Consider the following 25,824-nt stretch of genomic DNA (forward strand, 5'->3'; position numbering starts at 1 on the left):
ATACCTGTCATTAGTTACCAACTCATTCTGGAAGAGTATGAGATAGATGTCAGAATATACACGAGTGTTAACAGATCTGCAATTTGGGGACTATCTTAAAAGACAATGAAAGCACCCTTTATAAATATATAAAGGATCTATATCCTACCAAAATCGATTAAGAGCCTAAGTACCTTCCTGGATCTGAGCCCAACCCTTTCAGGGCCAAATATAAATAAATGTTAAAAGGTCCAGGCCATTCTACTAAATGTGAAAATAAGTGTTTTGGCCAGACTAAAAGCGGGATAAAGGAAATCAAGAAATCTATATTCTAGATGTCTTCACAACTGCTTGATAATCACGGTTAGGCTCAGCTATGAGGTTGAAGCACCGAGGACACTGGGTGCAGTATCAAAAAGAGATACATGGAGTTAACCCAGCCACTGGAAGAGCCACAGGGTGTACCCTAACTCTGTGGCAACTCCCCAGGACGGGGCAGGGGGCAGCAGAGGTCTGCCCTGTGGAGCGTCACAGTGTCAGGTTTCCCCCATGCCTTGAATTTACTGTCAGTCGATTTAGCAAACATTTTCTGCCCCAGCTCACGTCATCACTCGCTGCAGAATCTACATTTCAACCCTAAAGATCTTTTTTATATATATATTGCCGTCGTTGTGCTCCTGTCTTGTCTAAGTCTGGCTCCTGTCAATTACCAATGAATCACAATGAGTCACGAAGCCAACAAAATACTTTTGTAACTCCAGGGGATACTTCACTCTGCTAACGTCCTGGTTTCACTACCCAGAAGGAGCCGATAACATTGTCTAATCTATACTTGCCAGCTGGTCTTTTGTTGGTCTGGTTACTCAAGGAGGATCAACATAAAACCTGACAGAAGAGGGAGTCACGCCGTTAGGTGTGATGGCTTTTGGCATTACATCTGAGTCAAAGTATCTCAAGGGTGAAGGACATGAGAGTCGTTCAGAAACCCCTGATCCGAAGTTAAAAGTACTGAAAAGACAGATGCCATTTTTTGGCATTAAACCTCTAATATTCCCTTTGTTTTTGGAGGATTGCACCTGGGAGTATCCTTGGGGAGGGATACCCAGACTGGAAAGGCAGCTCGCTGTACTCTGGGGATTGTGACAAGTCCCGAGAGCCCAGACAGATAGGATCTGGGGGAGGAGAGGATCAGGGGGCCAAGAAATTGATCATGAGTGAGCAGCATGCCCTTACAGCGAGGCCAACAGCATTCTGGGCTGCTTTAGCAAGAGCATGGCCAGCGGGTCATGGGAAGGGATCCTGCCCCTCCGTTTGGCACTTGTGAGACCACAGCTGGAGCAGCACGGCCTCACGCTACAGGGAGGCTATCGAGGCACTGCACCCAGTGCAAGGGACGGCACCGAGCAGGGCAGGGCGCTGGGGCACGGGGCTCCTGGAGGAGGCAAGGCCAGACCTTATCTGCCTCCAGAAGCGGAGCCAGGCCCTTCTCGAAGCCAACAGATGCGAATGGGGCATTGCGATTACGCGCTGGGGCGAGCGGGATGGCGGGGCGGGATGGCCTCCCCTGCTTGGAGGCTGCAAGAGGCGATGGATAAAAAGATTATGATGGGGATTTCAGGGGGTTAATTGCTTAAGGGAATTTTTTTTTTTTGGGGGGGGGGGTGCGGGGAAGGGGGGGCGGTGCACTTTCGTGCACCGCCCCCCCCTTCCCCGCACCCCCCCCCCCCAAAAAAAAAAAAAAGAGGCGGCGGGGTTCTGGGGGAGGCCGGCGGAGGGCGCCACGATCGCGGCGAGGCTCGGGCGGCCATGGCGGCGGGGAGGCTGCTGCTGCTCGCCCTGCTGCTGCTGCTGCTGCTGCTGCTGCTGGGGGGCACGGCGGGGCCCGGAGCTCGGGCAGCCCGCAGCCGGGGCTCCGAGAAGCAGAACAGCCTCCGCCGAGCCGCCAGCGGCCTCTACCAGGGAGTCAGCGGCCTCTTCGGGGAGGACAACGTGCGGGCCCTGCAGAAGGTGAGGCGGCGGGCGCTTCCCCCCCCCGCCTCCGCGCAGCCTCCTCGCGTCTCCCCCCCCCCCCCCCCGCCTCCGCTGCCTCCCTTCTCGCCGCCCTTCCCTCCCTTCGCGGCCTCCCCTGGCCCGGAGGCTGCAGGGGCAGAGCCTCGCTGGAGGCCGCCCCCCCGTCGGAGCCCGGAGCTGGGCCTCGGCCCCTGCCCGAGCCCCCGCTGCGGCCGGAGCCTCGCTGCGGGAAGGGAAGGGGCAGGGGGAGGCTCGGCGTGGGGCAGGCGGCGGAATAGGGGGGACGAAGAGGCCTCTGATGGAGGGGAGGGGAGGCCGCTGTCTCCCTCCGGCTGAATGCGGCCGGCTTGCAGCGGCGCAGCCCCCGTGGGGGCTTGCAGGGGGTGAGGTGGGCAGGCAGGCACGGGAATCCGTCCCCTGGTCTCCCCCTGGCCGGGGAGAGGAGGAGGAGGAGGAGGAGGAGGAGGAGGAGGAGATGCTGGATGCACCCAGGAAGCCACTGGAGGCACCTTGGTGTGATGACCGGGGCATCTTCCAGCTGCTCGACGAAACTCTGATTCCCTTCACCCCTGTCCATTCCTTGTGCTAAGTGTTTTCTTTAAACTTCGGCACAACAGTAAAGCTAATAAAATCCATTCAAAATCCTATTAACATATAGGCTTACATGCCAAAATACCTAAATTAACCTGGTAAGTTTATGATCTGCAGACTTAAAAAAAAAAAAAAAAAACAGTTATGTTTTTTGTTTTGGGGACTCGAAAATATTCTGCAGTTTCTGTTTCATGAATTCTACTAATGACTAGTAAGTTGCAAGTGTGTTTAAGGAATTGAGGATTTTTTTTTTTAATTCTCAGTTTTATTTCTCAGTTTTTCTCAAGGTTGACAGAGAGGTTTGTGAATGGGGTGGATATATTAATGGACACATTCTGGAGAATATGGACTGATTTGTTAGATGTTCTTGGAATTGATGGTAAGTGTGATGCTTGTTAACCCTTAAAAGATTATCACATGTATCACTGCTTACATGAGTGAGAAAATAATTATGTTTTATTGTGATGTATAAAACATTCACCAGTATTATCTCTATCTATTTTACGTGGCTTTGACTTTGCTGTTAGTAACCTCAAACAAGAGACGTAAAACCAACCGCTCCGTTTTGGTGTATGTATCTACAGGATGTCTGTAAAACGCGTTACAGGTCATGGCTGATTTCTTGTTATCGTCATTAAAAGGATTCCATTGGCTAGGAACCATACACAAAAACAAAAAAATGAAGAAGGGCTAGAAGAAGGAAAGATGCAATTGAGAGCCTTTAGAATATAAATTTTACAAAGCAGGCTCTTTATCTTTAACGTGAACTTGGACGTTATGCCTGACGGCAGTTTGTCCTTAAAGAATCTTCAATGTCTCTACTTCAAAGGAATTCAGTCGCATCATTAGAACTGGGCCAGTGCTTTGAGGATGATCCATCCAGAAATGGATGAACTGGCTCTACCCCTTATTTTAGAAAAACACAGTCATGGCCCCACTGTGTGACTTTGGAAGCTGTGCTTGCTTTTTTCCATTCTCGCTTTTGAGTGCCCTCATTAATATTCTGTAAATTTTCCTTTGTTTTTCAGCCTCCAACTTGACTCATTATTTCAGCCCAGCAGCAATTGCCAACAACCCAACCCGTGCTCTTCTGCTGATTGGTGCCATTTTACTTGCCTACTGGTTTTTATCTCTCTTCCTTGGATTCTTCTTCTATCTCCTGCACATGCTGTTTGGTCGCTTTTTCTGGATTGCGAGGGTTGCCCTTTTCACCCTCTCATGCGTGTACATCCTGCAGAAGTATGAAGGTGACCCAGAACACGCAGTCCTGCCTCTCTGCTTTGTTGTAGCAGTCTACTTCATGACGGGGCCCGTGGGATTTTACTGGAGAAGAAACAGCAACAGCAGCCTTGAGGAGAAGATGGACCACCTGGACAGTCAGATCAGACTTCTGAATATACGTCTCTCCAGGGTGATTGAAAACCTGGACAGAGGCAGTGACCAATGAACCAACCCTACAGACCACTGTACACCAGCTCTAGAAAATTCCTAAGCACTGTCTCATTCGAAGTTACAAAGCAACAAAGCATCACATGGTAAAAAGTGTGCAAAGTTATAACTTTTCATCATGTGTAAGACTAATTTATCTAGATTATACACTCAGCCATTATACTTGTAGGAAGAAAAATTAAGCTGTATATTCAGAGTTTTATCCAGTACTAGAATTTTATCAGTAGATAAACGCTTACTTTTACAAGCATTTAAAAACATCTTTTGTAAATTTTTTATAAAGCAAATTGAGTAGTCTTTCAAATATTGAAATTGAGCTCAACATATGCAAATTTGACATTAAGAAGTTAAAAAGAAAAAAAAAATCTCAAGCTACCAAACACTTCTATTGAGAAGTAACTGCTGTGGGTCCACTTTTTTTTTTTTTTAATCACAAATGTTCTTCTTTTGTAGTTGGCTTATTTCATTGACTCAAAGTTGCCTTTCATAGAGTAGCGGATGAACAAATTTTCTGGTATGCAGGCCAAAAAATTCACACCATAGATTCTTAATAGGAGGTGGGGGATGAGGGAGAAGGATGATTTCATAAATTTGAAGTCCTGAAATGCCAGTCCCATATGAGGAATTGAGAAGTGCACATGTGGCTTTATTTCATTGCTTTTCCTATCAGGAACTTAAATTTGATGTTTGGAAGGAATCCGGTTTAATAAGTTGACACAAAGGAAGAGATGTAGTGTGACAAATCATAACTTATATTTGATCTTCATAATGAAGCACATTCCAAGCATCAGTGCATGGAATAAAACATGATTTTTAACACCGGGACCCACGTACTTTCTCAAAAAAGGCAGCAGTTAAAACACCTGCAAATGTATTGTTGCTTAAAGCTTTCTCAGGACCAATAAGCGGCAATAAATTCTCTTCAGGAAGATCTGGATTTTTTTTTTCTAAAATTGTGATAGTTTTATAGGAGCTTTTTGCTTGAAGTCTGTGTCCTCACTCTATTGGGTTTCGGGAAGTGAATCCCCTTACGAGAAGGGTGTATTAAACAGTCGTATTTCAAAGCGATGTAGGAGCTTTGAAGCAATTTTATTTTGAAGGATTTATGTATTTGTAACCTTATAATTAACTAGCTTGGTAGGCGACCACTGGCTTTGTAAGGTTTGCTGAAATGTACTGAAACAAAGGTAACCTCAGGGAGGAAGGTCTTGTAAGTGGTTTAATGTAGTAACCGGTAGCATTCGAGGCTATAACGGGGGGTGGGAGGGGAGGGAAGCATCTAATTCCTTAGTGATGAGCGCAGTACCAATACCAGGAGAGGTAAAAATGGCCCACAGCTGAAGAAAAACATACTTCCTAATACTGGAACGATTAGGTAAAGAAAAGCTGCAACAAAAATTGGTCCGTGCTAGGGACTGGCCAAAAAGCAAGGGGAACAGATACGAGTAGATGATGCACGTGCCGCGGCCTCGCCGGTGAGTGCCCGCTGCGGTGGGACTGCCCGCGTGCGGCTGAGCACGGCGTGGTGCTGGGTCTTCAGCTTCTTGTCTCGTTGGGCACAAGTCCGCTGGATGTGGCGCTTAACTGAATGTAACTGTGGGGTGAATTTATTTTTCTCTTCGTGCTGAAGTTTAGCACTCTTCTTAAAATATGTGTTACTTGCCTAAGCTCTTTTGGTCTGTATGTGATGTTTACATGAGTGATTACTTTAAACTCCATTTTTATGGCCTTCACGCCGACCTGCGGTCACTTCAGCTCAGCATGGTTGAAGTTCACGTGCAGTTGACATTGTTCTAATCAGTTTTATTTTTTTTATTGCATCTGCAAATTACTATGACCCAAGAAATGCACAGAGTTGCAAAGCAACTGCTTTTTATAACTTAGTCTTTCCCATAAACAGATAAGTACTATGGCAACAACCAGCCTGCTTTGTAAAGCTGGAAGTTGAACTTACAGTATATGCATTTTTACAGCTCGTTTTCCGTTAGTATTACAGAGTCTTCCCTGTGAACTCTGTTTTCCCTGCTGTTGTGCACCGAGGACGGAGCTAAAACACCAACCTGGAAATTAGGAATTGATTAGCAAAGATGGTCAAGTCTTTGTGTTTTGCTAAATCTGAGGCCTGAGGACCAAAGTCTGCAAACCTTGCTCATGTAAGTGGCTCTATTGACTTCGACAGAACGATGTGCATGAGCCAGTTTTGCATAGATTGTATTTTATGTAATCCATATTTAATGTTGAAATTAAAAGTACTGAATCATTTATATATTAAGAGCTGTCTATTATAAAGATTACTTTAAAAATACTATATAAAAATTAGTTTGGGTTATAGTTTCTCCCTGTGTCTGTAATCGTTTCTTAGTTTTGTAAAAATCAGCCCTCCCTATATTAATACTCTTAATTTTGATCACCCTGCTGCTTGAAAAAAATATTTTTGTATTCACTTGCATCCCATGTATAGCAAAATGTTATGTGAAAAGCAGTATATATAAAATTGGATATTTTTAATCAGTATTTTTCCCAGCACTCTGTTTTCACGTTAGACAAATTCAAAAGTAATGATTTTTTTTAAAGCACAATCTAGTCTTCGATATGTATACTTTAAAATGCTCTGTATTTTTAAACATGCACTGTAGTGAAAACGCTTTTGGGACATGAATGTGGTATTATATTTAATCTCTTTCAACTTACTTTTGTAAATACCTTTACGGATACTTCCCATACGAGTCACCTAGTTTATCCATCCAGTTTTTGCTCTGTTTTTTAGAACTCGTTCCAGTGACAGTGGTCGCACTGCTTTTCCATTGCCATGGATGTGAGCAGCTCGTATTAATGCAGAGAAGTGCAGGTATCGCACGTGGGTAATTGCGCCCAGACGTGGTTTCTGCCAGACGCGCCCAAGGCTGTGTTGCCCGTGGCAGTGGCGAGGACGGGAATCAAGCCCAGACCCGCAGCTCCCAGGCTTTGGCTCCAGCCCCTGGGCAGCTTTGCAGGAGGTGGGCAGCAGCGTTTGTGCTCCTGCAGTGCTGTCCCCTTGGCGAGCAGCCCTTAGAGCAGCACGGGCTGGGCTGTCTGAGGGCAGGGAGACGCGCGGAACCGCGACGCCTGCCCTCAGATCCGAAGGCTCAGCACCTCGAACGTTTCCTATTTACCTTCCCGTTTTCAGCAGCTGCTCGGAGGAGTGTCACCTTACTCGCTGGGTGACACAACAGCGAAAGATGGGCTTCAAACTGTCTGGTGTCAGAAATCCCAGGAAGGTCTTTAAGTGTTGTGAGCTCCATGCTTCGAGACCTGACGTTTGAAACTACTGTAGTATTTTCAATACATGAACATCTTCGCTAAACTAACAATTTAGCAATTTCTTTGAGAGTAGACGCCTCACATATAGATAACCGATCCGTCGTACGCAGAGTGTAACGCTTTTCTAAGTGGTATTGGATGTCAGAGTACCATGTATACAACCTGGTGTAGTTCAATGCTGTACTTAATAGCGCGTCCTTCAAATCGTGGTTTGCTTTTCCAGACTCGTTGCGTAGTGAATGTGGAAAATAGACCCGTGTAAACCTTAGCTCTTTGGTGGTGTGCAAGTTTTTTAGGTGTGATTTGCCTCACGTACTGATCTGTATTTGGCAGCTAATGACGTAAACGACCGTACGTTCTCTTTGTCCGGGTTGGAAAATAAAAGGTTTTATCGTATCCGCATGTATTTTAAACTTTTGGATAATTCCATCCACCTGTGATGACAGCACATTAAAAAAATCTTATTGCCTTTTTAATCTGTGGTCGTCTTTGCTGCTGGCGAGTGGGGGGGGGGGGGGGGGGGGTTGGACGCGGCGGGGGCCGGTCTCGAACCCGTGGCGGAGGAGAGGCGCGGCCCCGCCCCCCGGCCTCGCCCCGCCCCTCCTCGCGAGAGCGCGCACGGCCCGGAAGGGGCCGCAGCCGCACGTGGGGCCGGGGCCGCTCCCGCTCCCGCCGCCGCCGCCATGGGCCGCGCGCGCCGCCGGCACAACTGGAGGGCGCGGGCGGGGGCGCGCGGCGCCGCGCAGGCACGGCCCCGGGAGCAGCCCCCGCCCGCCGAGCTGCAGCTGGGAGGTGCGGGGACGGGACCGGGACCGGGACCGGGAACCGGGGCCATGGGACCTGAGGGCTGGGACCGGGCCGCGTGGCGGCTGCGGGGCGCTGCCCGAGCCCTGCGGCCCCGCCGGGGCAGCGCTGTTGCTCGTTAAGCTGTTACAGAGCTTAACGAGCTATTGCTTGTTAACGTGCTGTTGGTCGTTAATAGCAATAGCGGAGCTTATAGCTCAATAAGCTGTTGGTCATTAATAAGCTGTTGCTTATTAGTAAGCTATTGCCTATTAATGTGCTATTGCTTATTCATCTGCCATTGGTTATTGAGGCGATTCATTTATTAAAGCACTTCTGCGGTGGGTGCTTGCACCATCAGAACAAATGTCGCTTGTCAAAAATCTCTTTTCTTACACTACTATCATAAAAACGTCATTAGTGCAGATTTTTGTTATTAAAAATGGCTTATTCTGGGGAGAGGCATGCTCGCCCCCGTCCTGAGCTGCCCCTGTGCCCTTTGATGCTGTGGGGTTAAAAAATAAGTAAAAAGGGCAATTTCACATTCTTGTTACCAGCCAAGTATCGACGCGCCGATTTCATGGGGTTTTGCCCTTGCTGATAACTGGGATTTTTCTATTTTTTTGGTTGGGGGTGAGGGTTGTGTTTGTGCAGCTAAATCTGGTAAGGTTTGCAGTGAGGCTGTCCAGCGGCGTGCTGAAAATAACCGGCCTGGCGCAGGCGAGTAACCAAACAAATGCTTGCAGATGGGGCACCGCTGAAGGGAGTTGACGAAAGTAATGCCCTGGTCCTGCCAGCAAAAAAAGCAAAGCCAAAAAAAGTACCGAGTGCTGTGCAACGCCAGAAGAAACCCCTGAGCAAGAAACAGAAGAAGAACTTGCAGAAGATTTTAGAGCAGAAGGAGAAGAAGCAGCAGGTATGTGGCTGCCTGGTAGTACCTCTGGTGTCGCGACTCCTGATGTGACTTCACGGCAAGATCTGCCAGAGCGCATCCTTTGAAACTCAAGGGCTGATCTTTAAATGAAACTACTTGCTGGTGAAAATAAGCTCGGACTTTGGTTGTTTTTTTCCCTTGTAGCGAGCCGAACTGCTCAGCAAGCTGAACGAGGTCCAGGCTTCTGAGGCAGAAATGAAGCTTCTGTACACTACGTCCAAACTGGGCGTTGGGGAACGCATGTATCAGGCCAAAAGGTAAGGCGTTATGGGGAAGAACCATTCTGATCCATTGCAGTGCCTGACAACTGGGCAACCTTCTTGGCTTTATTTATTTTCCTCTTAGTGCATACAGGTTCTTCAGAGTGGATTGATTTAAATAATTTCTATTTTTATGTGATAATACAGAGGAACATGGGATCCTCGGAGGAACGAGTTAACCTCCCTGAGTAACCTGCTGTAGCGCTGCACCACACACAGGGTGTAGAAGTTTTTCCTGTTTGGCTAAAACCTGTGTTCAGGCCCGGGCAGTGACTTCTGGTGATGAATTTTTGTGTGGAAGATGTGTCTGGCCTGAGGTCCCGGAGAACATTGACCAAACTGTAGTTGACGTGTTGTTCTAGGGTGGTGCAGGAGCCAGGGAGTGCTGTACCTGAAAAGATCAGGAGCATCAGTGGTGCAAACAAGAGAAGACGCAGCTCAGAATCCGAGCCTGAGGAAGAATCCAGTAGTGAGGAGGAGGAGAAGGAAGAACAGAAACAAGAAACTGAAAAGTCTTCCACCAGTGATTTGAATGCTGCTGAAAAGCCAGAGGAAGGCACGAAGAAGCCAGTGGCTAACCAGCAGGCTGTTCCTACTGCCCCGGTTTGCCAGACAGCGTCCAACAAACCGTCTTGCAAGCCTGTGATTTTCGTTCCAGTGGACAGGTCTCCTGAGATTCAGGTGAGACAGAGCAGTAAAGCGCTTATCAAGGGCCTTGGAAATTACAGCATCTTGCATCAGATTAATTCACTGCAGACACCGTAGCATTATCTCGTGTCTGGCAATATACTGCGTGGAGCAGGGTGCACTTAGGGTCAGGCAAGTTGTAAACATACATGTCTGAGCTCTAAGCCTGTCTAATGCAGCAGAAGGAAAACTAGCTTTGTTTTAGGATATAGGCATTGTTTCTAGTTTTTAATGTATAATCCACTAGCAGTCTTTTATCATTCTTCTCTGAGAAATCTAGCAAAGTCACTTTCAGCTCTTCATCGTGCTGTATTTGACGCAGTTTTATTCCATTTGACGTGGGTAGGGTATTCTGCAGAACTGGGAAGAGTTCGCGTGTCTTTGAACAGACGAGGCAAGGTTGTGAACAGAGTTGTTGTTGCAAGTGCTATATTAATAAACTCAAGGGACTCTGAAGTTTCACAAATTAAAGTGCAGAAATTGCCAGATTGCCAGCTTTCTGACAAGATGTTTTGATGAGTCTAGTTCTTGGACACGATGGTTTGATATCAGTTGGTTTAGAGCTTTCCGAGCCACAAAGCTTGCAGAATTCCTTTCCGTGGATTTTGTAATCTAAGCTACGTAACCGTTTTTGGTCCTGGGAAGAACAGAAAGGGAGCAAGACACAAAATGATGTGAGTAAACCATGTACCATTTTATTTTAGGAAGCAAGACTAAAGCTGCCAATCTTAGCTGAAGAGCAAGTAATCATGGAAGCCATTAATGAGAATCCCATTGTCGTCATATGTGGAGAGACGGGAAGTGGTAAAACCACACAAGTACCCCAGTTTCTCTATGAGGCTGGTTATACCAGGTAGGAGTCTTCTTTTATATGCGGCAAATGTGATTAGAAAAATTGAAGCTGAGCTCAGTCACTTCAGATGTAGCTTCTTTTACTCTGAAATGGCTGAACTGACCATGTTTCTGCTGTGCGGTAGTAGTGGCCGTGTTGAATTGGCTTTTAAAAATGTGAAGGAGTGACTTGGAAAACCCTGTTCACGTAAGAAAGCTTTTGAAACCTCTCAGGTAAAAGTTTTCTTCAAAGTCACTGGCCTGTCTTTCACGTAGGAGCTTTAGGGTCTACCTGTTCCACATACTTTAACTTTTGCTTACAGACGTTTGTTTTTACCTTTGCAAGAAAATGTGTATTTTATAAGCTTGGGCACCTCATAAGATGCTTCTTGTGAGATGCATCCAGTTTCTGTGCTGCAACTTCAGAGCAGTTGTGCAGAAATCCTATTGTCATCTTTCTAAGTTTTTCTTTTTAAAATAAACAGCCAAAAAATCCTCCTCCTCTTTCCTTGCCCCTTTTAGTTCAAATGGTGTCATTGGGATCACCGAGCCTCGGCGTGTGGCTGCAGTGTCCATGTCTCAGCGAGTCGCTAAGGAAATGAACTTGTCCCACAGGTGAGAAGGAAAAAAGATGAGACCTTGCTAGGAAGATTGCACTGCATATGTGATAGACTGAAACAGAAATTTATGTATTGCTGTTCTGTCTGGTGAGAAGCTGTGGTGGGTTACTTGTAAACTCTTCTGTGGGGTAAAAAAGTGCGTGGAGATTTGGTGCTAATGGTGGTTGTACGTAACTTCTTAGGCAGGGTTTTGTGGAGGTGGTGTGTGGGAAGTGGCCCTAGTTTGTCTCCATATGAGAAAGTGTCCCACAGCAGTCAAATAATTTAAAGCAAAATCGCTGTATACCCCAGCTTCTAGCGTTTCATGTGTGCTAGGCTCTGGTAAGCTGATGGGGTGCTTTTTTTTCTTATATTGGCATTAAGTCTTAATTTAGTTAAGTTGAAGGCTGCTTCCTGGTCTGAAATTTCCCATTTCTCTCCATGCTTTTTCTTGCGGCTGCCCTGGTATTTCCTCACAGAGTGGTTTCATATCAAATACGATATGAAGGAAATGTTACAGATGAAACACAAATCAAGTTCATGACAGATGGCGTGCTGCTGAAAGAAATTCAGAAGGTAAGTTGCTCTTCTCAGTGCTAGGAAAAGGAAGGTGTCTCGTGCTGCTAGAAAGAGATGCCAGTTGCTTTGCGTGCATTTGTTGCCAGCCTTTCAAAGCAAAATCCCTTTCCGCACTGGAGACATATTTCATCTCAACCCTTTATGTTCCTGCCCTAGCCTCCAAACGTTAGGTTATCTTGCTGTGTTATATGAGAGCAAGGAAGGGAGCCGTGGAAAATAGGCTGCTTTGTGTAGCCTTGGGGATTCAGGTCTCTGCTACACTACTTGCATAGGACTTTCAGCTAGAGATGGTGCCATAGTTCCCTGTCAGATGGCACGAGGATAAACGCATGAAACTGTGCTCAAACGTGAGAGAGACTGGGGGGGTCAGTGCTTGTGCAGCCATGGGTTGTCGTGATTTAAAGATATCCTCAAATGAGGCTTCCTGTGGTGAAAATATTCTCTCTTCTCAGGATTTTCTGCTTTCAAAGTACAAGGTGGTTATTATTGATGAAGCCCACGAAAGAAGTATGTACACGGATATCTTGATAGGCCTCTTGTCTCGCATTGTGCCTCTTCGTGAGAAGGTAAGTTTTACAAGCGGGTGTCCTGGGGAAGGGGGTGTTAGACAGGAAGGGGCTCTGTGTGAGGGTGGGGGGGACTCTGTGACATGAAAATCGATGGAAATCTGACAAATGTTGAAATAACACTCAGAAAATGTGTTTCTCTTTTCATGTGATAAGAGAAGCACAGAGCCTACAAATAGAGAAAGATAGTAAATGTATCAATAACCTTCTCAGGCCATATCCTATTGCAGTGCCACAAGAAACATGTAAATAATTAGAATTATCTGCCTGTTAGAAAGCAAGATGCTTACTGTTGCACTGCAATAAGCCAGCCATTAACAGTGTTTAGGAGGAGACTTTTCCTGCAGACACTGAAGTATTTAGTCCTGGGAGATGCTGGAGACTGGGATTGGTCCCTGCAGGGCAGCTCTTGGTGTCTGGTTTTGCTTTTCATATGGCTGTAAAAGAAATGGGGAGAGAATGCAGTGGTTTAGAGGTAAGCTGCTGACAGTATCAGGAGTGCCAGTGCAGGTTTCTGTGTGTCTGAAGACATGCTACACTTGGAGGTGTGTGTCCTGTCACTTGACGTGGTGCTTTCATTGTCTTACCTTGCTTTGGTGCTGGCATTTGTGTCCAGTCCCACTAACAGTTCTGGGTTTGTGTGCTGTGTAGCATAAGTGCCAAATGCCTTCAGGCAAAGAATAACACGTTGTGTCCCTGCAGAAAGGGCTGCCACTGAAGCTGATCATCATGTCAGCTACCCTTCGCGTTGAAGATTTCACGGAGAACAACAGGCTGTTTTCTGTTACGCCTCCTGTTATTCAGGTATCGTTCTTGTCACTGGGATCTGTGCCAGATGTAACAGCTAAAATACAATGAGAGCTTCCTTAATAAAATAAAAAATAGGAGACACTAATCTGTCCATTTGGTGCTGAAATCTTTCAGATGTCAATTTAAAAAACGGTTATTTTGTTTAGACTATTTTTTCTTTGGGGACTTAGTGTTTTTCTCTCCACTTCTGTCAAAATTTCCTCTGGCAGAATTGGTTTATTTTGAAAGACTCGAAGTTACAGTTTGGTGGAACTAGAAAGCCTCAATCCAAGCTGATGATCTGAAAGAGAGAATGGTCTGTTTTCTATCTTGTTTTCATGGTGTTCAGCACAGACAACACTGATAAATTCTGTGGGTCCAGTGTTTTGTAGGTTACCAAAACCCAGAACTGAACAGAATTCAGGGTGAGCTTATCTAGTTCTCCCATGGTAGCTGTAACGATTGTGCTGGAGTTACAAAACATGGCTTGTTTGCGGTTGTATTTCCACTCCAGGTAGATGCAAGGCAATTCCCTGTAACTGTCCATTTTAACAAGAAAACCCCCCTAGATGACTACAGTGGGGAATGCTTCAGAAAAGTGTGTAAAATCCATCGTATGTTACCCTCAGGTAAGGTCACCGTGGAACCTCTCAAATTCTTCACACTTCACATATCTGGAGTTTTCTGAGTTTTTTGGTGACTTCAGCAGGAAACTAATGATGTATTGTGCATCATAGCAGCTTTTTCTTGTGAAAATTATCCTTCACTTAAGTCACGTTTACATTAGAATGTTTCTTGAAGGAGTAGTGGAAGATAGATGCAGTCAGACACACTCTTCTTCCTTGTTACTTCACAGTGCATTTGACCTGTCTTTTTTCAAGACAAAGATCTGAAACCTGAGGTGAAATACTTATGCTGACCTTTAGAGTGATTTCTTCTCTTGCAGGTGGGATTTTGGTGTTTTTAACAGGCCAGGCAGAAGTTCACTCTCTCTGTAGGAGGCTGAGGAAAGCCTTTCCCTTCCAAAAAAACAGTAGTGCAGGTAATGCTACAGCATAAAGGACTGTTACACTTGGAATTTCTTTCTGAGAAATGAGCTTGCTTTGCACCTAAAATAAGAGCTTTTATTTAAAAGCCTCTGAAAAGGGTTGGGAGAGGGTTTAATGTGGATGAGTGTGATAACTGTTAAGCTTGTGCCGTTTTGAGTTTGGGGAAAAGCTTTGTGTGCATGATGCCTTCCTGCTCCGCAGAACGCACTGCATTTCTTCACTTTCTCTTGAGTGTGAATTACAAGTGGAAGTGCTGCTTCCTGTTGGAGACTGTTTTGGGGATAGTGGGATTTCCGAGGCGATTTTAGAAAGTTAAATTCTAATGTAGCTCAGCTAATTGTCTCCTAATTCTCAAGGCACACAGTCGCTGTATGTGCTGCTGTTGATCCTCAGTATGTTTCCTAAAGGAAATATTAAACTTGTGCATCGTCCCTGTCCCCTCTGCCTTCAATGTGACTGTTTACTTTTTTCATACCGTGATGCTTTTTGAATCCTAAAAAAGGTGGGAGTGGGAGTAGACTGTACGCTCTCTTTTCTGAGAGGAAAGCATGCTTGGCTAATGGTAATTCCACTGGCTGTTTTTGTAGGAGTTGTTGATGACAAAGAAGAATCAGTGGAAGAAATCAGAAAATTTAAGAAATCGAGGAAGCGGAAGAAAACTACGGTAATGTGTGATGGCTAGAATTCCTCCAAGAGACAGGAAGGAGCAGGTACCTCCCTGTGAAAGAGTACTCCTGCATAGCTCTGTTTCCTATCAGGCTGTTTTAGACTTGCATGAAGACTTGTGGCATGCATGTGTCCCCCTCAGGAAATGTAGCAATACTGTTTACACTCATAGCTACTACATTATGAGAAGTAGAGTGCTAAAATGTGCCCTTGGCTATTGTGGGCAGGAGACTGATTTCCCTTAAGTACTGATGATTAAAACTTTAATGGAAGGAGTTCCAGACTTGCTGGCTCCAGGACTGTTCCTCATCTTGCCATTTGTTATCCAAAATTGAGACTGATATGTCTATGATGGAGGGTAGCATTTGGCTTCCACCCAAGTCCAATATGCACTTTGTTAGGAGGAGGTTGTCATGTTACAAACCTGCTGTCCACTGACATTAGATCCCGGTAGAAGTAAAGAAGTTTTACCCTTTGCCACCGTCTGCCCAGTGAAGGAACTTGTCTCAGCACAGGATGCTGTTTAAAATACTTACTTGGGTTACTTACTTGGGTTATTCCCCCCTTACTCTCTGTTTTGAAATACAAATGAAATCTCAATCTCTCTGCCAGCTTCAGGTCAACAAACATTTGGAATAAATGCTCAAATTTGCAATAAGCATTAAGAAGTGCTGTCTGTATCCCACTTAATACTTTGTGGTCTTCTTTCCTGTCCTTCTCAGGCACTTCCCCAGATTGATCTGGACAATTACTCTGTTGTACCAGTGGATGAAGGAGATGAAGATAGAGATGCTGAAACTGATGATGATATTGCAGGATCTGATGTTGACCTTGATTTAGGAGATGGAGACTCGGAAGAAGGTTTGGCACTTCAAAAATTAAAATTTCTTATCTGCAGTCATCTGTGAGATGTGTGACATAAAATAGCCATCCTTAGCTAATGTGGTGTGACAGCACATCAGACCTGTGTAATGGAAAAGCTAGTAAGGTTTTCCAGATTCAGCTTTATGCCAAATCATTTCTTGCTGCTTTTTAATGAAATTATATTCATGGAGACATTGGGGATAAGCCTGGAAGCTGACTCACTGTGTATTTAAGATTATTGTTTTGTTTCTTCACAGATGAGAAACCAGATTCATCGCTTCCACTCTATGTGCTCCCTCTCTATTCTTTATTAGCACCAGAGAAACAAGCAAAGGTAAAAGATTCATATTCACAAGAGCAAATGGCCCTTACTGATACATGGCATTGTCGTCTTAAGTCACATGTGCTTTGTGAGTTAAAATGTCCACCTTGGACTATCCATCAGTGGGCAGACTTGAATGGCTCGATGGGAAAGTTGGGGTGGGTTTGGAGCAAGCCTCATGTGGGCTGTGATCTCCCTGATGTGCTAGTTCAGCAGGCTGGGAGAGGTGAAAAGCAACAGTCCAGTAGCACGTTAAAATTGCTCACAGCCATGGGGCGCATCAGGATCCTGGATTTTTTAGGAATTCTTGCATTTCCTCTTGGGCTTCAGAGGTGACAGCAGTGTGTCTAAATATGACTGGCCACTGGTGTCTGCTCCACTTGGAGCCCATGTGCTACAAATGCCTCTCTGAGGGATTAACTGAGCTGGACAGAGACCTCCAGAGCTGGAGGCAAAGAGTAAGTCCGTAGTCATGCTCTTGGGTTTCACCTGCAATGCCATACGCATCGTAATTTCCTGCAGCCCACATGAGCTGACTGCCTGTCTCTTTTCCCTTGTTGGCAATGCATTTCACACATCTATCTGTTTGTTGCAGGTGTTCAGGCCTCCTCCTCCTGGCACGAGACTCTGTGTTGTAGCCACCAACGTAGCAGAAACATCGCTCACTATCCCGGGCATCAAATACGTGGTTGACTGCGGAAAAGTCAAGAAACGTTTCTATGACAAAATTACTGGGGTTTCGTCTTTCAGAGTCACCTGGATATCTCAAGCTTCAGCTAACCAGCGGGCAGGTCGGGCTGGCCGGACTGAACCGGGGCACTGTTACAGGTTAGCTGGCTGCTGGAAGAGGGTTAGGCAAAACAAAAAGCTCAGTGAGTGTCACTGTGAATTGGACAGCTTCCCTTGTCCCCCTTCACAAGGACCCAGTGGTGCTTGAAACATTTGGGTTTGTCTGCTCTTCATTCCAGTGGGAGAGGTGAAGCTGAATGTAAATTGTCGCTGATAATGTGGGTTTGGCAGTTTGGCTTCTCAGGGGCTTTTCTGTTGCTGAACACCCTTATTCAGGTGGCCAGCATGGATTAGTTTTATGTCTCAGCCATGTTAATAATTACATTATTATGTAAATAGTACCCACAAGTGCCTTATTTGTGTATTCTTTTTTTTTTTTTTAATCGCTTGCCATTTTTTTATGTACATCTCCTGAGTTAAGATTTTTTGCAAGTTTCTAAGCCTGTTTCTGGTCCACTAGGTTATATTCTTCAGCAGTCTTCATGGACTTTGAGAAATTTTCCGCTCCAGAGATAACAAATCGACCAGTGGAAGACTTGATTCTGCAAATGAAGGCACTGAATATCGAAAAGGTGTGGTGTAAACCTGGCTTTGTGCTACAGAGCTCATAAAAATGGTTGCCCCTAGGAGCCAGAAACAAACACAAATGCCTTTTATCGTCATTGTTTGAAGCTGTGCCTTGTGTCAGAGGCAGAGCCCTGGGACTCCCTTTTCATTCTGCAAATAGCAGAAGCTGCTGTGAATTCCACTAGACCTTACCAGACAAGTTTATTCTGGTAATAAGAGCTTTCGCATCATATTCTCACTAATAAAAAAATCCCCCTGTCAAAATAGGGATTGGGTTTTGAGAGTTGAGTGCTTTCAGAAAGCACAGTGCTTACAGTTAGACCTTAAAACAGCTTGCCCTAGGCAGTGGCTGGAGTCAGTGGCAGCTAATGGTGATGCTGGTATTCCATGTCCTAATCATTTTGTTCTAAGCATTTCCTCCTATTATATGGTCTTTCCTCTCACTCCTGGCAAGCATCCTAAATGTTTTTCTTTGGTACACGTAAACGAAGGGAAGGTTTTCACTCCCTTCTAGGACTTCTTACTGAGCTAGACTGCTTTTTGGTCAGAGCCATGTCAGTGATGTACTGAGAGGCATTTTCTCTTGGTGTCTGTAGGTAATCAACTTCCCGTTCCCAACACCACCTCCAGCGGAAGCACTTGCAGCAGCTGAGGAGTTACTGATAGCCCTGGGTGCCCTGAAGGAGCCCCCTCTGACAGGAAGGTAATGTCTGTGGTCACCCACGGATTTCCTCATGGTGATGAAGCTACTGAGGCAGTGGGCACTGCTGTCTTCCCTCCTGCTTTTCCATCTCAGCCCTTGCATCTGACAGTGTGCCTTCTTACCCAGACAGATGGACATAATAACAGCCCCTGGTTTGCTTGGGTTTGTTTTGCTGGCCCTGTGTCTTTCTGTACTAGAACATGGCTGTTGGAGCCGTTGGGAACAGGCCACTCTGCAGCAATTGTCTTTGTGCTCAGAGTTGGAGCAGAAAGGGCCTGAAGCACCACCGTGGTGTTCTGTTGTGTGCAGGTCTGAGCAGCTGAAGATGCTATTTGGCTGCTGGGCTGCTCTGCCGGGAACCAGAATGCTTCTAGTTCTGCAGCCCTGAAGCATAGGGTTTCATAGCCTGAGGATTGGGCAGGGAAAGGCACTGCTAGGAGTGCTGGGTGCAGGGCAGGTGGGAGCTACGTGAGGAAGATGAATCTTTGCCCTAGCATTGTGGACCAGCACGTAACAACAAAGTTGTGACATCAAATGAATTGGGCTGGCAAAGGCAGAAACACAGACTTGTATTAATGCAGAACTTCATTGCGTGTTTTTTTTTTACTCCTTCCACAGGCTAAAGGAACAGCAGGCAGCAAAGCTGAGTTGCCCTATTAGTCCCCTGGGTAGAGTAATGGCAACTTTTCCTGTAGCCCCCCGCTATGCAAAGATGCTGGCATTAAGCAAGCAGCATGACTGCCTGCCTTACACCATTACCATAGTGTCTGCAATGACCGTTCGGGAGCTTTTTGAAGAGTTTGACAGGTGAGTGAGTGACCCTAACGTCCTTATTTATATAGAATCATAGAATGGTTTGCGTTGGAGGGGACCTTAAAGGCCATCTAGTCCCAACCCCCCGCTATGGTCACGTACGCCACCCACTAGATCAGGTTGCTCAAAGCCCCATCCAGCCTGGTCTTGAAAAAGTATAGGCTGCATCACTTTGTCACAGCTCAGTGATATTGCAGCGCCAGCTTCCGAATCCCTGGTGGCACTGAGCTCTTCTGTAGCTTGTTTTTAAACCTGCCCTCAAGCTCCGTCTTAGTCCTGTGCTAGAACTGTGTAGTAGAAATGTTGATGCCTCTGTTACCTTGAGGCCCATCTGCATGTAAGCGCAATCCTGATTTATGCTGTCTTCTGTTTCTTTCAGGCCAGCAGTGAGCGAGGAAGAGACAGCAAAGCTGAAGGGGAAGAAAGCAAGGCTTTTACAGATTCAGAAGATCTGGGCTGGGCAAGGGGCATTGCAAAAGCTTGGAGACCTCATGGTGATGTTAGGTACTTCAGACAGTGATTTCCCTGTGCTGTTAACTTCTGTTCTCTTGTCCTCCCCATCACTCTGACCTCAGCTTCATACAAAGCCATCCTCCTGCCGTAGAACTGACTTAAAAGTGTATTTTCTAGGCTGTTCTCCAGGCAGCCTCCAAGTGTCCCAGGCTAACACACAGCTCCAAATGAGGGGGAACTGTGGTATGCATACGCCAACTGTGACAGCCATTTTTTCCACCTGACTGTTCACTTCCAGGAGCAGTGGGGGCCTGTGAATATGCTGGGTGTACTCCTAAGTTCTGTGAAGAAAACGGGCTCCGATACAAAGCCATGCTGGAAGTCAGGCGCTTGAGAGGGCAGCTAACAACAGCAGGTAAATGGGTTTTGAGATGAAATGCCATGTTTATCCTCTTTTTTTGGGGGGCAAAAATTCAACTGGTCTCTTTGTTCCTTTACTACTGAAATGTAACTCACCTTTTTTTTTCCCCACAGTGAACTCAGTCTGCGCTGATACCGGCCTCTATGTTGATCCAAAGATGAAGCCCCCAACAGAAGTTCAAGCAACTTACTTGAGACAGATTGTGTTAGCAGGGCTGGGGGACCACCTTGCCCGAAGGGTTCAGGCAGAAGATCTCCTGGATGAAAAGTGGAAGAATGCCTACAAGGTAAACAGCTTGATTTGCCTGAATTCCTCTTCCCTCATGTCTGTGGGGCAGAGAGGCACTCCTCTGCAAAGCCTGGGCTTCTGGATGGTTACAGCATTGGGGCTGTGAGTGCTGGCTTTTCTCCATACAATTTAAGTTCCCAGTGTTGCAATTTCACAGTCCTCATGTAGGAATTGTTATAAAAGAGCTAAGAAATACCATTAATTCATCTTGCAGAATGCTTGATGTCTGTAGAGAAAGTGAAGCAGAAAAGTATGGTGTTATTAAAAACCTCCATCATTTAAGGAAACGCTATAGATGTCCATCTAAGAGAGCTGAAAATGTGATACAATCAAGAAATTGGATTGCCAGTAACTCATATTACTCTGCTTCAATCCTCTGTGCTTTCTTAAAGACTGCTCTTCTGGACGACCCAGTGTTCATCCATCCAAGCTCTGTCCTCTTCAAGCAACTCCCGGAGTTTGTGGTGTACCAAGAAATTGTTGAGACTACAAAACTGTATATGAGAGGTGAGGCTGCTGTGGTCCACACCCGTTCTGCAGACGTGGTTAGGAATGCGGAGGTGCCTTAGCAGAAAGTTGACTTGAAAAATGACATATAACAACCGTGGAGATGAGATCCTGAGCGTGTCCTTTCCTGATACGACTGCTAATGAGTGGCAGCTCCTGGCAGGAAGCCTTCATTCCAGTGTGTTTTCCTGTTCTAAGGTGTGTCTGCAGTTGAACCCGAGTGGATTCCTGCCCTGTTGCCGCCATACTGCCACTTTGGGAAGCCTCTGGAAAATCCTCCTCCATCTTACTGCCCTGAAACGGGCAGGATTCGATGCCACAGGCCAAGTGTCTTTTGTAAGCTTCTTGAAGTGTCTCACTATTTTTTCCTAAGAGCTGTCCTATAGTTATTGTAATGTCTCTTAATGAGACTGTCCATAATAATAATGATAATAATAATAATGGACTGTTCAAAGGGCTTGACAGTGGTTTGAGTAGCTCCATGGGATTAGAAGTATTTAAATATCAGCATCTTCCCATTGGCATGGCTGTTTTATGCCCAGCAATTACCCGTGTTCAGGAGCAAGGCTGCCTGGGTAGTGGCAGTACCTCTCCAGTTCTGTTAGCACCTGTATTGGCACATTGCATGTGAAAATTTACCCTCCTCTTTGAGTGTGTAGGAGATTCAATGTGATCTTTCTTTCCAGATCGAGTTAGCTGGAAGCTCCCTGCTGTGGAAGTTGATTATCCAGAAGGTATCGATCGCTATAAATACTTTGCCAGGTTCCTGCTTGAAGGAGAGGTAAGTGCCCAGCTGCATCACTTCCTTGACACTGACAATGTTTTTAGCCCAATTTCCAGAGGAGTTGAGGCTTGTTTTCTTTCTTTTTGTGTACCTATTCCTTATAACTTGCCAATGGCTGCAGGAATTTGCCACGTTAGGTGGAGAAGATATCTTTAAAAAAGTATGAGATGGCATGAGAATCAGATGTTGGGTGAAAGACACCCAAATTTAAGTCCTGTTTTCTCAAAGGAGAAAAGCTATAGCTCGTGTATGTCCATTCTGAGAGACAAGAGTTGTCTAGCAAGCCAGTCAGGACAAGATTGGTATGGAGACATGCATGGGAGAGAGACAGTAGTAGAGGATATGAGACTGAAATCTACAGCAGTACATGTTCATTGATGGTTGTCTCCACAAAACAATTTACCTTGTTCATTGTATGCTTATTATGACATTTCTTCCAGGTCATTGAAAAGTTGGGTTCTTATAAGCAGTGTCTGCTCTCCAGTCCTCTCATAATGCTGAAGACATGGTCCAAGTAAGTTGTAAAAAGCAAAGTTTATTTTCAGCACTGAACACTTTTAACTTCCTTAAAAAAAAAAGCACAAATCAATGGTGGGAAGGGTGTACTAGATAGTGATCTAAGATGTAGTTGTAGGGAGGGGAAAATCAGTTTTCTTACCAAGAAAAATTGTGTCTCAAGAGAGCTGAGCTATTTTAAGGGCAGTGTGGAAGCACACACACAGCCCCACTGGTTGCACTGACCCCTGCAGGCTGCTTCGTGTAAGTAAACTGCTCACACGTGTGTCAGATCAATGCCGTTACTTTTCTCATTTCTCTTCGGGATTTGGCCAATTACACTGTCCTTACTTCTTTTCGAAAACATGTTTCCAGTTACCTTCAACCATGTTTTTTCTTATGGTTCTGATTGTGTTTATAGAACTGTGACCCTCAAAAGGACAGTCAGTTATTGCTTCCCATGATCTCCCCTTGTTGTCCTCCACTGTTTACCAAAATAAGCTTTTTCTGAGTTGTTTGAGTTCTCGCGGAGTTGATAGATTCAACAATTTTGAAAGCGTTCCCTAAATATGATTGATGTCACAAATTTTAATTTGTAGGACCCTTGGGTAACAAAGTATTTTCCTTATGTAGTCAGTGTGGAGTTCAGCATGGGACCTCTGGATTTCTTTCTCTTTACCGCGTCAACTTTTTTGAGCTAACGACGCGTCTGTGTATCCAGAGGCCGTGTGTTTTTACATTTGTATTTAGCCTTTTAATAACATTAGAGTATGAATTCGGAAAGGTGAGTTGAATGCTGTAACACTTCGCTAAACTGAGCTAATGAACGTTGCTTTATTGCACCATTTTCTTTTGGACTCATTTAGACTTCAGCCCAGGACAGAAGCCCTCCTGCAGGCTCTAGTTGCTGAAAAATGTGATAATCGTGATGCTTTACTGGATGCATGGAAGAAAAATCCGAAGTGTAAGTGTTGTACTTGCTTAATCTTTAGTCATATCAGTGGGGACTTTGTAGTTGGCATTTTGAAGTATAATTAAAAAGGTAGGCTGTTTCACTTGATATGCTCTGTATAGGAAAAATAATGTCTGTTTTGGCTCTTGTGAGAGGCTGGAGTTTCCTGTACTTTTGAAAGAAACATTTCTTTGTATCTTAAGAAAACTTTTTTTCTCTAGTTCTAATCACAGTGAAGTTGTTTGGTTTGGGCTTTTGAAAGCCTAGACTGTCAATGGATACATGAAAAATTCTTTGCCTGATAAAATGGATTTTGACCCATATTAGGGTACCAGATTATGAGAGTTGTTGATGCAAGCAGCAGTGAAATGTAAAAATTCCCGTGGATTGCAGTGTTGGCTTTCATAGTAATTCTTCCTTACTCGGTACTTTTATATCTGCATTCAGGTGTCCAAGCTCCAGCACTATCCCAGCGATGGAAGGATGGCTCTTGCTCTCAACAAGGGTCTTGCCTTCGTTCCTCAGCCTGTCTGCGAGCAGGCTGATGCCATCAGGTCTGCTCTTCCCAGCAGCCATCTAATCGCTCCTCTCTTTTGTTGCAGATTTGCTCGCAGCCTATTGTCAGTGGCTCCCCGAAGCTATGCATGATGATCTAGCCAAGAACTGGCCACCAGTACAGTAGCACTGTGAAGTGCCCGAGTCTGTTCCTGGGGGACTCCTTTTCTCTGAGGTGTTTTGAGAGCTTGGGCTCCCTTGGAAATCTGATGATGCAAATACACTTGGTAACTGCTAGCAATACCTTTTCATAAGTGAACCAGCTGTTAGCTCTGTTTTTTTTGGGAAGCCCACTGTGTTCTCAGAAGCCCTACCAGCTCTTTCACTGGTATTTTGTAATATTAATGTTTGGATAATTTTATCCATTGTATTTTGCCAATCGTTTGCTAAAGTTTCTCTTTGGACTACATTAGTCATACGGACTACAATAAATATGTATCATTCTTGGTTTGGATGGGAGAAATGTTTTCTATGTAGGATGTTCCAAAAGTACAATTTTAGACCTTTGTGGGGCCCTCCTTGATGTGTGACTACAGCTCCCCATGCAGACTGAACCTTCAGTCCTTGTGAGGGGTTGACCCTGGACAGCAGCTACGGATCACAGAGGTGCTTGCTCACTGTCTGTCACCCAGCAGAATAAGTGCAAAGGTGAGAAAACTCATTGGTTCAGATAAAGACAGTTTATTAAAGTGTTAAAAAGAGGTAGGAAACAAAGCAAATGATGCAAAGGCAACCGCTTGCCACCTCCCACAAGCAGGTTGATGTCCAGCCAGGCTCCTAGCAGGATGATACGTGGCACAGAACTATCCCTTCGGCCAGGTCAGCTCTCCTGGTTGTGTCCCTCCCGAGCTCCTTCCCACCTGTCTTGTGCCCTGGTGAGGCAGGTTGGGAAAAATAAAGTCTTGTTGCTGCGTGAGTACTGCTCAGCAAGTGCCAAAACACGAGTGTGTTATCAAAATTAAATCAGGTAACAGGTGTTGGCTGTGAAAGAAGCTTTAAGCAATAGTCATCCTGTGTAGACAGATGTTTTAAATAAGAGCAAGCTGTTGCAGACCCGCACAGTTTGTACATTTAACAATCTAGAGAGCTATTAGATACAAAACAGGCCTTTTTAGTCCTTAGCACAGACAGTAGTCCTGCAGTCCAAACACTTGTTTAAACTGTATTCTGTACAACAGCGTAAAACATGATCACAGGGTGGATTTTTTTTTTTTTAACTAAGCTTTGATACTATTTTCTGTGGTTGTGTGGTGGTAAGGAAAAAGATGAGATGGGTCTGCTCCCTGGACTGGCTGGGCAGTGCCTTGAATGGACACTCGGGTGACATCCTTCATCGCAGGCACGTGTGCAGCAGTGGTGTTGGGAGGAATGGGTTAAAAGCGAAGATTGGCGAGGAGGATTGTAAATATTTCCAGCTGCAAGGTCATGAGCATGAATAAAGTCTGCACAATTGTAATGTAGGAAAGCACATAAATTGTACCCACTGCTGTTTGTGCTCTGCGTGTTTGGCAAGTAGCACATCTGTGCACAGATAACAGAGGTGTTCGGTGCACTCGGAGGCATGCTATCGGACGTGCTTCAGCTCCCAGCCTTGGTACAGAGGAGATCAAAGAAGCACAGCGAGGATCACAGCACGGTGGTAAAAACTGTGCCTGTGCAAACCCTTGATAAACAGGTGAAACCAACAGGCTGGTGCTCTCCTAGCATGGACCCAGCTTAGGGTTCCTGCGTCCCCGCTTGCGTGCCTCTGCCTGGGTGTTGCTTTGGGGATCCCCTGGTTGGCGAGGTAATGAGAATAAATCTGCTCTGCGTTGGGGTCTGTGGTTCCTGCTGCCTGCCTGTGCTGACTCCCACCGTGGGGGAAATTCTTCCCGGTTCACTTTTATGTCCAAGGGCACGGGAAGCGTTGTTCAGGCTTGGCATGATGCAGTAGTTTGAAGCTGAGAGGAATTCAGAGCTAAACTCTGAACATGTCTGGACAACTGTGTTTCTGCCCTTGAATTTCAGCACAAGCAAACTGCTCAAGTTCCCCTTTCCTTTCACCTACTCTTCACCTTTTCTAGCCCCTCTGCTCGCACTGTAGTAATTTGCTGCTGCACGTAACACCGCAATGTGAAAGGTGCGGGCAGTAACCCACCAGCCCCTCAGCAACTGCCGTCAGTGCCAGATGCTGCAGGCCAGGATACAAGTGGTAGGAATATGTAGTGCTGCAGAAAGATCAGCTTTTGTTTTCGAGCAA

The 25,824-nt window shown here is 45.5% G+C and overlaps 2 protein-coding genes across 6 annotated transcripts; both read left to right on the forward strand.

The window, feature by feature from the left end:
• The first annotated feature begins 1,743 nt into the window (after positions 1-1,743).
• Positions 1,744-7,805, forward strand: BRI3BP (BRI3 binding protein). 5 transcript variants are annotated; one of them, XR_004781509.1, is made up of 5 exons: positions 1,748-1,986; positions 2,857-2,959; positions 3,609-4,115; positions 6,018-6,182; positions 6,797-7,805. XR_004781509.1 is itself a non-coding variant. In XM_035565013.1 (3 exons), exons 1-3 carry the CDS (start codon positions 1,786-1,788, stop codon positions 4,025-4,027), a joined length of 723 nt encoding a protein of 240 aa, XP_035420906.1. In that variant the 5' UTR covers positions 1,744-1,785; the 3' UTR covers positions 4,028-7,805. The 5 variants fall into 5 exon arrangements, 2 of the variants coding, with proteins under 2 accessions (XP_035420906.1, XP_035420907.1); XR_007708961.1 differs by having other exon boundaries at positions 1,749-1,986; positions 6,003-6,182; XR_007708962.1 differs by lacking the exon at positions 6,018-6,182 and having other exon boundaries at positions 1,749-1,986.
• A 182-nt stretch (positions 7,806-7,987) lies between these two features.
• DHX37 (DEAH-box helicase 37) lies at positions 7,988-24,032 on the forward strand. The gene is made up of 27 exons (XM_035565012.2): positions 7,988-8,121; positions 8,859-9,028; positions 9,191-9,303; positions 9,669-9,987; positions 10,698-10,846; positions 11,347-11,439; positions 11,903-11,999; positions 12,455-12,568; positions 13,271-13,372; positions 13,872-13,986; positions 14,304-14,399; positions 14,994-15,070; positions 15,795-15,933; positions 16,194-16,270; positions 16,854-17,086; positions 17,508-17,619; positions 18,211-18,317; positions 18,936-19,124; positions 19,510-19,634; positions 19,882-19,998; positions 20,118-20,290; positions 20,685-20,799; positions 20,998-21,135; positions 21,486-21,580; positions 22,024-22,097; positions 22,945-23,042; positions 23,633-24,032. The coding sequence occupies exons 1-27, from the start codon at positions 8,013-8,015 to the stop codon at positions 23,710-23,712; spliced, it is 3,426 nt and encodes a 1,141-aa protein (XP_035420905.1). The 5' UTR covers positions 7,988-8,012; the 3' UTR covers positions 23,713-24,032.
• Positions 24,033-25,824: the final 1,792 nt, after the last annotated feature.

Source organism: Cygnus atratus, chromosome 17 (genome assembly GCF_013377495.2).
Source record: "Cygnus atratus isolate AKBS03 ecotype Queensland, Australia chromosome 17, CAtr_DNAZoo_HiC_assembly, whole genome shotgun sequence".
NCBI lineage: Eukaryota > Metazoa > Chordata > Aves > Anseriformes > Anatidae > Cygnus > Cygnus atratus.

What these genes read in the sequence shown, in the direction of transcription:
- BRI3BP (XM_035565013.1), top strand. Translation starts at nt 1,786, where the DNA reads ATGGCGGCGGGGAGGCTGCTGCTGCTCGCCCTGCTGCTGCTGCTGCTG. An exon ending in ACGTGCGGGCCCTGCAGAAG is followed by an intron (nt 1,987 to 2,856) that starts GTGAGGCGGCGG and finishes TTTATTTCTCAG; the next exon opens with TTTTTCTCAAGGTTGACAGA. An exon ending in AGATGTTCTTGGAATTGATG is followed by an intron (nt 2,960 to 3,608) that starts GTAAGTGTGATG and finishes TTTGTTTTTCAG; the next exon opens with CCTCCAACTTGACTCATTAT.
- DHX37 (XM_035565012.2), top strand. Translation starts at nt 8,013, where the DNA reads ATGGGCCGCGCGCGCCGCCGGCACAACTGGAGGGCGCGGGCGGGGGCG. An exon ending in CGCCGAGCTGCAGCTGGGAG is followed by an intron (nt 8,122 to 8,858) that starts GTGCGGGGACGG and finishes AAATGCTTGCAG; the next exon opens with ATGGGGCACCGCTGAAGGGA. An exon ending in GGAAGCGGAAGAAAACTACG is followed by an intron (nt 15,071 to 15,794) that starts GTAATGTGTGAT and finishes TGTCCTTCTCAG; the next exon opens with GCACTTCCCCAGATTGATCT.